This window comes from Enoplosus armatus, chromosome 21, assembly GCF_043641665.1.
Source record: "Enoplosus armatus isolate fEnoArm2 chromosome 21, fEnoArm2.hap1, whole genome shotgun sequence".
In the NCBI taxonomy this organism is placed as follows: Eukaryota; Metazoa; Chordata; class Actinopteri; order Centrarchiformes; family Enoplosidae; genus Enoplosus; species Enoplosus armatus.
The window spans coordinates 955,301-969,440 of record NC_092200.1 but is presented as its reverse complement, the minus strand read 5'-3'; the positions used below and the strand labels follow the sequence as shown (position 1 = coordinate 969,440).

General features: G+C 41.6%; 1 protein-coding gene across 2 annotated transcripts in view; it reads left to right on the top strand.

The window, feature by feature from the left end:
- The first annotated feature begins 547 nt into the window (after positions 1-547).
- The window catches only part of sugct (succinyl-CoA:glutarate-CoA transferase), a 66,175-nt gene continuing 52,582 nt past the window's right edge, over positions 548-14,140 (top strand). The window contains exons 1-8 of one of the 2 annotated variants that reach the window (XM_070927937.1): positions 548-695; positions 1,890-1,938; positions 2,057-2,130; positions 2,262-2,347; positions 2,927-2,977; positions 3,368-3,488; positions 8,512-8,603; positions 9,158-9,301. In XM_070927937.1, coding sequence (XP_070784038.1) covers positions 563-695; positions 1,890-1,938; positions 2,057-2,130; positions 2,262-2,347; positions 2,927-2,977; positions 3,368-3,488; positions 8,512-8,603; positions 9,158-9,301 — 750 coding nt within the window. In that variant the 5' untranslated portion in view covers positions 548-562. Of the gene's footprint in view, positions 701-1,889; positions 1,939-2,056; positions 2,131-2,261; positions 2,348-2,926; positions 2,978-3,367; positions 3,489-8,511; positions 8,604-9,157; positions 9,302-14,140 lie in introns of both variants that reach the window. The other variant, XM_070927936.1, reaches the window with a different exon arrangement.

Sequence of the window (14,140 nt, the reverse complement as noted above, 5' to 3'; positions counted from 1 at the left end):
CAGTTGTCCTTATAACGTCAGAAGAACTTTGTCTCCTTCCTGCTTTCCTGTTGCCCGCCTACATGATCTTCTGCCTAAAATACATTCTTTGCTATAAGTCCAGAAATATAATAGATAATATATTAATTTCAGTCTGTAGCATAATGAGTACTTTACCTGCTTTAACAGAGAAATAACAGCGGCTGTCTTTGTTTTGATTAGTTAAAAGAGATCCAACTCTGGAAACAGACTAGAAATCATCTTTGTTGTGCAGCAGAGGGAGTATTTTTTGTTACAGGTGGTTATTAGAGCCTTTGAGGATTAAAATACTTTCAGAGCAGCGATAAAGGAAACGACCTTCTGGGCCTTTCAAACATAATCAGGGATTTATCTTCAAAAAAATGGATTCTTAGCTCGGTGACCCCAATGTAATGATAATGATTGAGTGACATGTTTTGGAGAAAAAGTTATCAAAACAATTCTGAAAACCATTACTTCTTGAGGTCAACTTGACTCTTATTTTGAAAGCGAGGGCCGGAAGTCTTGTTGCGGTGAGTGTAACTTGACGCTAACGGGTTGCAAGATGTCGGCTTCTCTCAGACTGTTGAAAAGCCGTCTTTCGGCTCTCTGTCCGGTTGATTTCACTTCACAGCTGCAGAGGAGTCACCCGGTGAGGTGTCCGGTCGGAGGACGGTGGCTGTCACACACACAAACAGGTACTGCGCTGAAGCTAAAGCTAGCTGGCTAATATTAGCCAAACAACTCTGTCACGGAGATTAGTATGCTAATCGATAAAAACACTCCTGACGTGATAAAATAAATCAGGTATCGTCACAGAAAACTGACCGGGAACGTTGAAAACTTTATTAAATGTGTCATTAGAGTGACAGGACTCACATTCCTCTCATTAACTGGATACTTAAACTTTATTAGCCTTGTTGGTCAAAGTCTAAGTCGGGTTTGTCAAGCTAGCTGCACACTGTGAAAAGACACGTTTGATGATGAGCTGTTCCTCTAAAACACTTGATACACAATTATTATTATTATTATTATTATTATTATTATTATTATTATTTTGAGTACAATTTTGACTTTACTTGAATATTACCATTTTTCTTTTTATTCTACTCCACTACATTTCAGAGGGAAATGTATTTTTTACTCCACTACATTTATTTGACACTCAAAGTTACTTTTTACATAAAACACCCCACAAAATCTAATTTACGATGCAGTACTACAATACTACCCAGTAGTATGCAAAGTATCTAAAATTGGCTCCACGAAGAGGAACTACAACATTAAAATGCTCTGAGGAGTATTCGTTAGTGACAAAAACAGAAGAATATAATATTCTATGATAATATAACTGTGAAAGGAGCCATTCTACATAATTGAGTACTTTTACTTTTCATACTTTAAGTACATTTGGCTTATAGTACTTCTGTACTTTTACTTAAGTAAAGGAATTTTACGTGTTATGGAGTATTGCTAGTCCAGAGTTTTTCTACTCTCACTTAAGTGAAGGATCTGAGTACTTCTTCCACCTCTGCTGTTATGTTACGTATCTGAACTTCAAATATTACTGTGTCATGTGATTTATGTATTTTGTATTCTGTCTGTGCTTCTGCTTCATGTTTCCGTTAGTGTCTAATAATGCAGCACAATGTTGATCATTTACTCCATATTTCTATTAACATTAATATTCATTTCATTGGGTTGTGTGTCTTGTGTGAAAAACAGCTCACATGTACAGTAATGTTTATTTACGTGCCCTGTCCCAGTTAAATAAACCAAGACTAATTAACAGGTGTATATTCTGAATCACAGGAGCTTTATCTCTGTAAACAGACTGTTGACTCCTGTCATCTCACTGTTTATCTGATTCACCATCTGAATCATTTCAACAGAGGAAAACCTTCGACCACTGGAGGGCGTCAGAGTGTTGGACTTGACAAGGTAAGACCGTTTGAATACTGCAGTAATATTCAGTTTTCATGTACTTTTTACTCTCCTCTGCTCCAGGATCAGAGGTAGAGTTGTCAGATATAGATGAAATACTGTAATCTGTTTGCAGAGTTCTGGCTGGTCCCTTCGCCACCATGATCCTGGGAGATCTGGGAGCTGAGGTGATCAAGGTGGAGAGACCAGGTGAGTCCGTGTCTTTGGTTTCTTTGTTTATGCCTTTCTTTTGACCTCACGTTATTCCACTTTCTTCATAGTGCATTTCTGCACAGTGTGAGCAAAGGATTGTGCGAATTGTTGTGTGTTTTGTTGAACAGGTGCAGGTGATGACACCAGAGCCTGGGGTCCCCCGTTTGTCGACACAGAGAGCGCCTATTTCCTCAGCGTCAACCGAAACAAGAAAGTGAGTGTGTGTGTGTCAGCACTCACATAATCTGTATATGCCATGCTCAAATGTCAGGACATGGATTTTTTATGTTTTAGCTCAAGAAATACAATAAAGAGGAAAAATATATATATATATATATATATATATATATATATATGCAGGCAGAGACATCAACTCATATTATTCATCTGAATGCTGCAAAACAAAAAGCAAGCTTTCGTGTCATTTCTGTGGATCAAGAATTTGTCTTCTGGGTTTGATTTTCCTGACTTCTGAATGCTTTAATGAAATATCAGATGCTTTAAATGTTAAAAAGTTTCCCACAAGAACTTGAATAAAGGGACATAATTAAGATATATTTTAAAATAGGTGTTGAAGCACCCGGATGCAGCCTCTCACCTCTACTGGTCAGTAACATGAATTTGACAACAGAAATAAACTGAAACCAGCGGCTGCCTAGAAGGAAGGAAATCATCTCAAAGCTGATGCATGGTTTGGAAAATGGCTAGAAATATTGTAAAACAGATATGATTGAAAGTTAAAGAGATAAAACATGTAACTTTAACGTCCCGTCGGTGAATTGTCTGATTTCAGAGTATTTCTGTGGACCTGAAGCATCCCAGAGGAGCGAACATCATCCAGGAGGTACGACTCACTCACTCAGCGACTCGTCCAACGCTCTCATGTCGGGCTGGGTGTCGTTGGACATTTTCAACCTGGTACCAAACGAAGTTTTTGATACCGTACTTTGAGAAATGGTTCTCTGTAAAACCATTTTCTAATTGAACAAAAGAAGCCAACTTTGTTGAATGTTAAACAGAAGCAGCTGAACAAAGTAGTCTAAAACTGGACAAATGAAGATTTAAATCAGGAACTGTCTGATCAGGTGAATCATGTTGTGTGTGTGTGTGTGTGTGTGTGTGTGTGTGTGTGTGTGTGTGTGTGTGTGTGTGTGTGTGTGTGTGTGTGTGTGTGTGTGTGTGTGTGTGTGTGTGTGTGTGTGTGTGTGTGTGCGTGCGTGTGTGTGCGCCTCAGCTTGCAGGAGTTTGTGACGTGCTGGTAGAAAACTACCTACCAGGGAAACTCCATCAGATGGGTTTAGGATACGAGCAGCTGAGCAGAGTGAACCCACAACTCATCTACTGCTCCATATCAGGTACTGACTGTCTGTCTGTCTGTCTGACTGTCTGTCTGTCTGTCCGCCTGTCTGACTGACTGACTGACTTTCTGACTGTCTGTCTGACTGACTGACCGTCTGACTGCTGTTGAAGCCTTTAATTAATGACCATCTGCTCCTCTTCTCACAGTGACTCCACTGATACATCTGCATCAATTTCATCATTCAAAGTCGAGATGAAATGAAAAACTATGACCTCCCCGGTCATAGTGTCCACCTTTAACAATATCTGCCAAAAACAATACAAAAAATGTCTTAGTAGTTTTCTTCCTGTAAAACAAAGTATGATGTGTGCTTGAACCAACCAATTTCAACCAATAATATCATGACATCCACCCATCAATCAATCTTCAACTTTTAGCGGCACAGAGCTAAGATTCAGCTGTTGCTGTTGCTAGCTAGCTAGCTAGCTAGCAACAGCATGGTACGTCCGTTATGACACGCCCACTTTTCAACATTAAAATCAAATTCCTCACAACGTCATGTCCCGCCTGCCGATCCTGTTTCACTTTGAAATCCGTCACGATACGGACGTTAGATACCCTGAAGGTGCCGTTTCATCTTGACTTTAATGTTGTTAGAGAGTGAATTCTGCTGCCTGTTCTATAATATGTATATATAATATAATATATAACAGTGCACTGACGCTGAATGACACCTTCATTCCTATTAGCTCACATGCTGTATGTAAAGAGGTTGGCTGGATATTCATCGATTCATCAAGTTTATTTAGATCCTGAAATTCATCCAAAAATGTACTCACTGATTTATAAGTTAACAGTTGAAAGAAACCGATTATCATAAGATGTGCTGATCACAGTCGTGCTCCCCAGAGGATGGACTGGTTCCATTTTTGAGACTCCATGAGTTGAAAATGTAAAGTTTGAGGAAAGTTCACAGAGTCATTAAAATGTAAAAGGTTCATCGTCTGGAAGTCTGTGCAGCAGCAGAAGCCAGCGATGGTGCCTCACACCATCTCGAGAACAGACGAGGAAAGACGAGCGACGCTGACACAGACTCTGATTTAAAGGTTCACAATTATGGACGCCCCCAGCTGTTGTTCATCTCATCTCGCTTCACTGAATCCTGTTTTCAGTTGTATCTGAGGCTCGTTTAAAGGCCCATTACAGTTAACAGGCGGCGCTGCGCCCTCCTCAGCGGGAAGTGGCTCTGCTGGCACAGCTGTTGTGGTGTCTGGATAATCTGGAACGGCTGCACAGTCACACAGAAACAGCGAAAAGTGGGCTTTAATGGGAAAGTTGCTGTTCTGGTTGACTAATGGCAGAAGTCACCGTACGTCAGGACTCACGAACTACATGAACAGATTCTGTCAGAATCATCAGTTTTATTAAACGCAGCTCTGAACATTCAGCATTTTATTGTAGAACAATGTTGAATCAACAGTGATTCATTCACTGATTTATCTTTTATCAGAATCCTCACTGACTGAATCTCTTGTTTAAAATGTGTCACATCAGCATCAATATATCGATGATAGTGGCACCTACTACAGTCAGTTACACATCATGGTGCATTCAAGGACATGATGAAAAAAAACGGCCTCAGAAGGTATTAAAGTCTTACATTTGATGAACAAAAGTGTTGCAGCTCGTCTCTTGCTGCTGGAGGCAGTGGTGTTAGTTTGTGTATGTGACTGCAGGCTGTCAGGAGACGCTCGACTCCTGAACAAACAGTGCAAAGATGAGATCATTCTAGGCCATATCGTCCCCATCATACTTTGACAGGTATAATCGTGAATCAGGTATTAAATATCATTGTAGGTGGTATCAAAAAGGTTTAACTTGGTGAACCTGCAGAAGCCCAGACAAGCAAACAGGCTGCCAATGATCTCTCGTCACAAACGTTCCTTTTAGCTGCTGTCCGTCCAGTGTTTGACTTTCAAACTCACAAATTGGCCGGATTTAGTTTGTATTCTGTCTGCTTTGAGTAAACTTTATTTTGCCACTTTTCTAGTGTGAAGACACTAAAACCTGCTTAGAATCAACATGTAGTCTGGAATTTGGACACAGCAGTTGTCATAGACATCCACATACATTCTCATTTAGACATCTGGATCATGTAAAATGGTCCACTTTACCCAATTTCTTTTGAAGTATTTCATTTGGAGACTTAATTAAAGCTTGTTTTTGGAAAATATCAAGCCATTTCTAAGTTCCTGTTGCTGGGTTTCTAAAAGCTCATTTTTAAATACGTTTAACTCGTAGTTTTACTCATGGGTCACTCATTTGATTTGATTTGGTCCAATACTAATTGATGTGGGAGGCGTGAGAACTCCTGTGGCCCAGTCTCTGCCACCTTCAGTCCTGCAGTCTCAGACTGAGCCACTGGATGGTGTTGGACTCCACAGTAAAGACAGACGCTTTGAAAGGCTCGTGTTTTCTCTTCAGCTGTGCTCTGACGGCTCCGTTTCCTCTCTGCAGGCTGTGAAGCGAAGCCACTTCACACACTGAACAACAGCCAGCAGTGACACACAGCTCTTTATACCACTTATTTAGCTTCACACTCTTTCATGTTGGAGTTATTGAGGCTTCGACAGCAGGAGCTGCTGCCCAGAAACACACATTTACCAGCTTTTTAATGCGAGGCCTCTGTGATCTGTAGTGTCGTGTGTTCCTCGTGTTTTCATGGGGTTTGTAGTTTTCAGCAGAAGTTCTTCATTTCCTGCCGAACAGCAGAGTCTGAAAACTGCACAAAACCCCTCACCTCTCTCTGTTTTCACGAGTTTGTTTCTTTGTCTCTCATCTCGTCTCTCCATCAGCTTTGTTCACGTCAGTTTGCTTTATTAGTGTGAATGATAATAAACCAACACAGGACATGAAACGTGGGTCAGCAGTGGTGGTTATCTAATGGTTCTGGACCAGTACAAAGCCACATCGGGACAGTGACCTCGAGAGCTTACAACACTAACAGTCTCAAGTCCTGTTAGCGCTCCCTAGAGGCTGCAGTGTGGAGCACAAACAGCATCCTGATGATTTATCTGTTCTTGGAGCTAAAAATGTAAAGTTTGTCCTGAGGGTGGCGCTAGAGGAAAGGTCATGTTGTCCTTCGTACAGTGGCCATTTTAGGACAGCTTGTAAGGCTCAGCTCTACGTTGAGGGACTCCACTTTCATCGGTCAAAATCTGGACTGATCGCATCGCAGGCACAAGTTTAACTGTACTTACAGGAAATCATCCACATAAACGTGTAACGGAACACCATGTCAGCGAATGATGTGGCCGAGCAGGAGCGTGTAAAATGACATCGGCCCCACCTTGGGGTGCTCCAGAGTTAAGCAGGTGAAACATGGTCACCATGGAAACAAAGCATATTTGGTTTGATGAGTTGACCACAACATGCATGTTAGCATGTGCAGAGAAGCAACAAGTCTGCGGCTCAGAGAGTTAATCCCATTTTACAGCGTTTCATATTTGATATTTGTTCTTGGCGTTTAGTGTTTGGTCGCTGTGTCACCGTAAATACTCGTTCTCACTCTTAATCACTCTCTGTCTTTATACCTTTCCTCCCTTTTTCCTTTGTCTTTTCTTTTAACTGCCTTTAAGCCCCCCCGCCCCCCCCCCACTTCTCTTTCTCTGGTCCAGCTTTATCACTCCCACATTTTTTGTTTCCCCTTCCCTCCTCCTCATCCTCCTTTAGGAAAAAAACTACATTACCCAGGAGGCCTCATTAAGCTGCAGCAGCTGGATGCAGTGGGCAGATTTACAGCCTGGTTTCATCCTGAGCTGTCTGAAACGGAGCAGGATGCTTCATGGATTCATGTCCTGATCCCCAAAAACTGTAATTCCTGTCAGTTTGTAACAAAAGAGAAAAAAGGCCGTCTCTACATCAGGAAGTTTTTTAAGGGACCAGAAAATAGATTTCTAGAGAACTGGAGGTTTTTGTTGGTCTTAGCTGCTGATTGTTGTTTGTACATGTTTTAGCTTTTTAATAACAGATTCTGTAAACTTCTTAGGTCGATGTCCTTCCTTCCATTCAGCCATTGGTTTTACTTCATTCCTGTGAAGATCAGCCTGTCTCTGCAGAGAGATGATCCATCACAGTCAATATCTGGGCAGCTTTATTTCAGAGGTGTGCCGATCCTTGTGATTGCTATCAGGGCGTATTTTAATGGCTCGGTATTAAAACAGATCAAACTCTGATCCTTTCTTTTCAATATTAAACGTGTCTGTTGTCTGTTTGTGCGTCTGAACTCGAGCAAAGATCATCTGCGAGGGAAGAAGCTCCACTCTGTAATACCTCTGTACAGAGTGTTTCCGTAGTTCCAACAACTCCAACAGAGTGAGACCTCTTCTCTCCAGCTGATCGCGTCACGTCAGTTTCAGGAGTCACACTCTTCCAGTTAAACTTTGATGGATGAAAACATAACGAGCAGATGATTTGTCATCACGACCTGCTTTGTCTACAAAAACTTAGTACAACTTCTTTGAATACAAATGTAGATACACTCAGTATCAAGATGACTTCGTCTCTTGAAATCTGTGCAACATTTGGATGGAAACATATTTTATAGCTGGTGGTTTGAAATAACAGTAAAAATAAATCTCTCCCCTCTTTATGAACGCTCTTTTGCTGTTTTACAGGTATAGAGACACATGTTTGAATACCAACTTCCCTGCTCTGGTTTCACTCCCTCTTTGGAGCTCACGCTCATCATTCCACTCAGATTCTGTAGTTTCTGTCTCAACATGTGATGCAGAGTCTGTGTAGGTGCATCCAGTCAGTGGGCTGCTTAATCATTTTAAAAGCATTGATGGGAATGTTTTTTGTTGATGTGAACAGAGTCTGGACTCTTTAGGAAATCAATCTGGTTGTTTAGTCAGAGCGGCAGACTCAACACACAGCTGGAATGTGGTTTTCCTGGAAGAGGCAACGCTGAAAGGACGACGGTTTGATTCCCCGCTGTGTTTCCTCTCAGGTCAGAGAGAAACCAGCCCGCTGGCACAGAGGCAATAATCTGTGTGTGTGTGTGTGTGTGTTTTCAGGTTATGGACAGACCGGTCCTCAGTCTCAGAGTCCAGGCTATGACTCCATCGCCTCTGCTGTTTCAGGGATGATGCACATCACCGGGCCAGAGGTCAGACTCTATTCTATTCTAGAACAGCAACATCAGTCCGTCTGCTGAGACATCATGATAACTGCTTGTCCTGAGGACGAACCCTTTAAGTTTTAAAGACCCCTTTAAAATGAAACTTGTTTCCAGCCTGATGTGAAGTTCAGTGACTGCACATACAGGGTGTGACCATCATCTCAAATGGATGAAAACATGGACCGAACAAGATGTTTGATTGCTGCAAAGGAAAAGCAGTAAAGAAATGTAGTCTTTTTACAAGGTTATCAATGTGAGTATGTTCATTTGTCATCCAGCCACATTCCAAGATATCTGGACGAATACACTTTTTCTCTTCGGGACGCTAGCAGGACTTTTACTTTTACTTCATGTCGACGAGTCAAAGCTTTAACACCACAGGCCTCTGAAGCTGTTGCTGTGCTGCTTTCAGTTTAATATTGAAACACTGCTGTCTGTACAGTAAACCGTCCATTATGTAGGAAGTGGTGAGAATGAGTCTTTATTTCCAATCCTGTACCCCGCCCCCCCAACCTCCCATAATGCAATGCTTCTGCTGGCAGGACGGTGAGCCAGTGCGACCAGGTGTTGCTATGACAGATCTGGCAACGGGGCTGTACGCACACGGAGCTGTCATGGCTGCCCTGCTGCAACGACACAAGACGGGGAAGGGAGTTCATATCGACTGCAACCTGCTGTCTTCACAGGTAACAGCTGAGTGTGTGTGTGTGTGTGTGTGTGTGTGTGCGTGTGTGTGTGATTTGAAAGAGATTGTCCTTCCTGTTTGACTGCAGCTAAGCCACATTATGAATTTACTGACTTTAATTGCAAATATTTCACAAAGTAGTCCAATTACCAGAGAAGTACACTGAAAACAGTTGTGACTTCTAATCAAACGTTTAAGCAACTAATCAGATCTCAGTTCAGTCCAGAAGTCATGAATCTATAAGTTCTCTTGAATCTCTTGTTCATGCCACTGAAGAACAAATGTGTTGATCAAGACTATATCTGCTGTACAGACGGTAAAGACCCCTGAGGCAAATTTGTGATTTGTGATGTTGGGCTTTATAAAAACAATTGACTTGACTCTATTACAACTCATGAAATCAAGTTCAATAAAATGTTGTGTTCTTCTGTAAACCAAGCTGGTCACTGAGTGTGAAACCTCCCTCAGTTGACTTCGTTTTATCGCCAGCTTTAAAAATACATTAGAAAAAGTAAAAATTGTAGGATCTTTCTAAACTTCACTGACAGCCCAGAAACAAAATAATATGGTTCTGACTGACAGTTTTTACATAAAATGAACTGAAAATGTTAACTTTGTGTTCTTTGTGTGTGTGTGTGTGTGTGAGAGAGAACTAATAACGAATCCTGAAAACTTGCCGTTATTTAAACAAGCCGTTGATTTATCCTGAGAAGTCTGAACAGTTCAAACAGAGTAATCAATATTTCTCTGAATGTTTTCTCTGTTTAAACAAGTCAAACGATACGTAATCCTAAAACCGTCTGAGACTCCGAGACGGATGGGATCGCACGTCGTCCTGGACTCTGAAGTATTCGAGACACCCAGGGTGCGTTTGATTTGTCGTGTCAGGACATGCTGCTTGTGTGACAGTGTTGCTTTTAAAAACATGTTTTATGTTTTATATGTTCTCATTTTTCATGTCTTTCTCTGGGAAAGACGCTGCGACACAAACCAGTTCAGCTCATTCCCAAACTTTATGGTCCTCCGGAGAGAAATTCACTTTGCTGACGGAGTTTAGAATGAAAACACATAGAAAAGTCTGTTTCCTGTTGAAATGCTGGGTGAAGAAGATTGAAGTGATTGATCCTGAACATTTCTAAGTAAAAGCATCCTCTCAACCTCAAAATATGTAAGCATTCAGCTAAGCTACATAAAGAACAAAAAATGTCATAAAATCATCTCTGTTAAATGTTCCAGCCATTAAGATTCGAGCTGAAATCCCTCTAAACTCGGCACCACCGCATTAATTAAACTCTAATAACTGTCATTACACAGTTCTTTCCAGGAAATATTGGGGCTCATAAATAAAGTGTTAGAAAATCAAAATGTATTAGACATCTTCAGAGAATGCAAACAAAACAACAACAGTAAAATGGGCAAATGAGCTTTCAGCTTCCCTTTAAGTTTTATTATTGAAATCAGCGATGAGATGACACGATGTCATTTCTTGATCCTGACGTGGATATTTAATTTAATTTTTTCCACCACTTTATATGTTTTATATATCTACTGCAGTGAGCTAATATCGGCCGATTAACCGGTCGGGCTCTAGTCTCAACAAGTCAGGATGAACTGTAGTGACTCTGGTGATCCTCTGAGATGGATGGATGGATGAATAGATGGATGGATGGATGGATGGATGAATAGATACATGGATGGATGAATAGATACATGGATGGATGAATAGATACATGGATAGATGGATGGATAGATAGATGGATAGATAGATACATGGATGGATGGATAGATACATGGATGGATGGATAGATACATGGATGGATGGATGGATGAATAGATGGATAGATAGATACATGGATGGATGGATAGATACATGGATGGATGGATGGATGGATAGATACATGGATGGATGGATAGATACATGGATGGATGAATAGATACATGGATATATGGATGATAGATAGATACATGGATGGATGATGGATGGATAGATGGATGATAGATAGATACATGGATGGATGATGGATGGATAGATACATGGATAGATGGATGATAGATAGATACATGGATGGATGATGGATGGACAGATGGATAGATAGATACATGGATGGATGATGGATGGACAGATGGATAGATAGATACATGGATGGATGATGGATGGATGGATAGATGGATAGATACATGGATGGATGGATGGATAGATGGATAGATAGATACATGGATGGATGATGGATGGATAGATGGATGATAGATAGATACATGGATGGATGATGGATGGATGGATAGATGGATAGATACATGGATGGATGGATGGATAGATGGATAGATAGATACATGGATGGATGGATGGATGGATGGATAGATACATGGATGGATGGATGGATGGATGGATGGATAAAACTTCACTCCAACACAAAACAGAAAAGTGAAATGCAGGCTGTAATTGGTTTTCGAGGCTGCGAGGTCTCGATCTCTGAGGTTGACTCCCAGGGCTGCTACACATAAAATACCCACAATCCACCTCTCCCCCCTCCCCATATCCCATGGTGCATTCCTGTATGAAGTGCTGCGACCACAGGCACGTCGACCACAGAGCGGTTGGACCAGGAGGGAGATGAACAATGAGAGCACACAGCCGCAGTGGATCTGAATCCATGTGGACGGGTTTAAGCTGAGTTTGGTTTGGTTGTCAGGGGAAATTTAATCATTACAAACCAATCAGAGTTCACAGTTGTATCTCAACAAGCTGCCTGCAGGTCCTGAAAAAGCTGTAAACATCAGGAGAAGCTCCACACCAAAGGCTGAAAAGTCATAAGTCTTAAGTTCAGCTTGAAACTTTAAATTGTTGTGGTGTGTTGAGGAAATGGATCAGTCATGCAGAAAAATACCAACGTTTTGAAGATAAGAAACACTACCAGACTAGTCCTGAGGGGAAAGTTTCCCCGAGATACTATGAGACCAAGGAGAAGATAGTCCTCATCCTTTCTCTGGTAAAAGTAAAACATGAAAAAGCAGAATGTAAATCCCACATTTCTGTAACCTGTCCAAGTATATCTTCAAGTGCTGCTAATTCTTCAGTCTGTTGATCAGTCACATGCTCACACTCTCCTGTCCAGCCACAATGAATTCCTCAGACAGTTTCATTTTTTAGACCTGAGCAGCTCCTGTCAGTGTCTCAGTGTCTCTGACCGCCACGAGAAGCACATTATGTCCCTCTGAGAGAGTTACTGTGTGGCTACATGTGTTGTAGCTGAGCTAGCACAGTTGTGGAGGTCAACATGTGTAACAGCCCTCAGACAGTACAGACAGTACAGACAGTACAGACAGTACAGACAGCCACGACTCACACGACTGTGTGTGACTTCAAAACGGACTTTCTCCTCTCGTCTCTGTGTCCATGAAGGAAAACAAGTTTCTACCCAAGGTGAAACATTTTTTATATAAACAAACATATTGATGATATGATTATGGCACAGATGTATTTTAGTGATGTCACCTCACCGGACTTCTGGGTATTGAAAGTTAAACATTTTGTCTTGTTATCAGCTGGTAACAAGAGGTGCAAGTGCCCCCGTTTCTATTTATTGAATCCTAATTGACCTAAATTTAGTTTTTATTTACACTGAACTGCCAGTCCAACCTAAAGGACTATATATAGTTTCACATTTCCTTCCAAAACAACCCGTATGAGTCTGTTCTGACCTGCCTCCTCTATAGTTAAGGTTTGGTTAGGTTAAGGCATAAAGTCACACGCTTCACCGACCAATGCATTACTTCAGCACCTTGTCTGATTGAGAACAATGTGTCCTTCATCAGGGTCATGCGTATTAAAGGCTAAACAGTCTTTCTGCCCGCCAACATGTAAAAGTCTTCACTTCCATCACCACCGCTGACTTTGCGGATGCATCTTCTCACCACATGAAAGAACCTTTACAGATTTATCCTCCGATTCTCTTGTCGGACTGAACGTGAAACTGCTGTCGGAGCCTATCTAAAGCTGCCGTCTGCTGCTGACTGACGCTCGCTCTAATACGACTGCAGTTCCTTTGTGATGGTGATTCAAAGCCAGAGTTCTTTCACATGTGGTGTCGCCGTCCTTCAGTCGGCCCAGCGTCTCTCAGCATTGTCTGTATATATCCTGTTCAGCCTGTAGTTAGAGTGAGAGGCGAGGTTCTGCTGCGGGTTTGAGAGTTTAAACAGTGAATAATATCAGTTTCTAAACAGAGCGGTGATTGACGGCACCACCCATCTGAGTGTCAGTGTGTCTCTGCTCCGTCATGTCAACATCCTTCAAAGCGTTACGACCACCTCTGATCTTCTGCTGCTCCTCTTCTTCCTTCTAATCATACATTTCCCTTTCTTCATTTCCCTCTGCTTTCCTGAGCGCGAATATGACATTAAAGTAACTGCGTCCACCACAGGCGTCTCCTGCTGTGATAAAACAAGAAATTGTTGGGCCCGACGCTCGTTTTCCTTCCCGGCGCTCCACATCTTGATGGAGTGATTGTCTGGCTGATGTTGTGCAGTTTGATCATTGATCATCATGATTCGTCAAGTATTGGAAATCCTTGATTCAGATCAACACAAAGGTTTTTCTTTAGCCCTGTTAGCGTCGCGGCTGAAGGATCGTCGTTAGGTTGGTCCACAGTGAAACATCTCAACAACTATTGGATGGATTGTCATGAAATGAGATTCAGACATACATTTTTCCCCTCAAGATTGATTGTAATAACTTCCTCTGGCTTTTCATCAGCGCAAATCACGTTTTTTTACTTAATCAAGAAATACCTGCCGATACCTGGTTTACTTGAGTGCTTTCGTTTGGTGCGTAAACAGGGACTTT